A 1,895-nucleotide genomic window follows, 5' to 3' on the forward strand; every position below is an offset into this window, starting at 1 on the left:
CGGCCCCCGCCCCCCAGCCATGGTGGCTGCAGACCCGCGGCCGGCCAGCAGGGGGAGAGCGACAGCTGCCCTGGTCAGCGTCTCCATGGCTTTGTGGTCTGGTCGAGGCCCTGGTGGGGCCTGGATGCTGCTCCACTGAGGAGGCCTCTGAGCCGGGCCCAGGCACCCTGCTGTGCAGGGGGGCTGTCAGTGTGGTCAGCCGGGCATGTTGCCTCCCGCCGTGCATGGGGCTGGGTGCGGGCACCTGGCGGGGTTGTTGGGACCATTGCCTTAGCCTGGGCCAGGACGCTGGGGCTCTGTGCCGGCGGGGTGTGTGTGCGTGTGTGCGTGTGCGGCCTGTGGCAGGAGCATCGTGGAAGGAGCCGGTGCGTGAGCCGGGACCACACGACACACCGCTCTCCTCCTTCAGGCTCCGTGAAGATGCGTCAGCTCTGAAGGCCAGCTGGGAGGCCCAGGTGGCCCGAATGTCCCAGGAGGCGGTCTCCAGGGACCTGCAGGCCCAGGCGCTGCAGCAGGAAGCGGCAAGGCTCCGGCAGGACGTTGAGAGGTGTGTCGGGGAGGACGTCCCTGTCAGGTGCCGTGGTCCTGCTCAGGCTCCACGAGGGCCACAGCATAGCCCTGGCCTCACACTGCAGGGGACAATGACGGCAAAGGCCAGGCGGGGGTGGGATGTTGGGCACGGAAGGGAGGTCTGAGACTGCAGAGAGAAACCCGGCTGGTGAGGCCGGGCCCCCAGGAGGCTGGGTTAGCTCCTGGCCTGACGCGGTGGCCCAGGTGTGGGGTGATGTTGGGTTCTAGCCACCTGGGAGGCCCGGCAGGGGCTCAGTGGAGCCAGGACTGTCTTGTTCCCTCTCCTTTCCTCCCTCTCAGAAAAGAAGAGGCCGGCGGGGGGGGGGGGGAGGGAGGCAGGTGGGAGTAGAAGCCAGCAGAAGGGCCATGAGGGCACATGCTGAGACCTTGGGCGAAGCTGTCTGAGTCAGCCCACCTCCCTTAGCGATTAGACTCCCTTTGCCTCCCACACAGCAAGGCCGGGCCCTGGCTTGGTGGGCCCTGCACCCAGGGCCAACCCTGCACAGCCTTCTGGCCAGTGACCAAAGGCTGCCCAAACTATTTTATTTTTTTAGAGGTTTTGCCTCAGGGCATGTGTGCTCACTAGGGGGAGAGAGAGAGAGAGCAAGAAATCATCCCCCGGGGCGATGGCCACACCACGACCCCTTCTCCTCCAAGGATCTTGAGCACGCACACACATGTGCCTAACATGAGTTTCAAACCACTGGGTCCGGGACTCAGACTGCAGTTGGTGAGTGGGTGTCCAGCGAGGTAACTGTCGTGCCATCTGCTGGTCCCAACTGCCTGCACGTCTGTCCCATGTCTATGTTGCTGGGAGGGACAGACACCCGGGTAGCAGTCGCTCTCTGGCAGTGAAGCGCCCTGTGAAGTGAGGCTGCAGAGGGTGGGCGTGGGGTGCTGGGGCTCCAGCTGCCCACCCTCCTCCTGCACCCCAGCTTCAGAGGCCATGATACAAGGGCATTGGTGATGAGGGGGCAGGTCAGTCATGGCCGAGGTGGGCCCTGGGTGGACGTGGAAGCGCAGTCAGGAGGCCCAGGGGGTGCAGGCTCTGTCTGCCCGTCATGGCCGCCTACAGAGCGCAAAGGCTGGGTGTCGGCCCAGGCATGCCGGTTTGACCAGGCGCATCTGGCTCTGGGCACACGGTCTGCAGGTGGCACCAGCTCCCCGGTTCGGGCCTCCCTGGGCCTCAGAATCAGCTGGTCTCTGCGGCCCCAGGCTCAGTCCCACATGGGTGAGCGACAGGCTCTCGGGGCAGCACAGCGGCCCCTAGCAGCGTCTGGCCAGGCCCGGGCCCCCAGGACGTGGCTGAGAGGGGGGAGCCCGCC

The 1,895-nt window shown here is 66.1% G+C and overlaps 1 protein-coding gene across 1 annotated transcript in view; it reads left to right on the plus strand.

Moving 5' to 3' along the window:
• The window catches only part of CCDC57 (coiled-coil domain containing 57), a 96,259-nt gene that overhangs the window by 36,457 nt on the left and 57,907 nt on the right, over positions 1 to 1,895 (plus strand). Inside the window, exon 10 of the mRNA XM_027770826.1 lies at positions 410 to 547. Within this exon, the coding sequence (XP_027626627.1) occupies positions 410 to 547 (138 nt within the window). The remainder of the gene's footprint in view (positions 1 to 409; positions 548 to 1,895) is intronic.

The sequence above is a fragment of the Tupaia chinensis genome, unplaced genomic scaffold (assembly GCF_000334495.1).
Source record: "Tupaia chinensis unplaced genomic scaffold, TupChi_1.0 Scaffold000159_1, whole genome shotgun sequence".
Classification (NCBI taxonomy): Eukaryota; Metazoa; Chordata; class Mammalia; order Scandentia; family Tupaiidae; genus Tupaia; species Tupaia belangeri.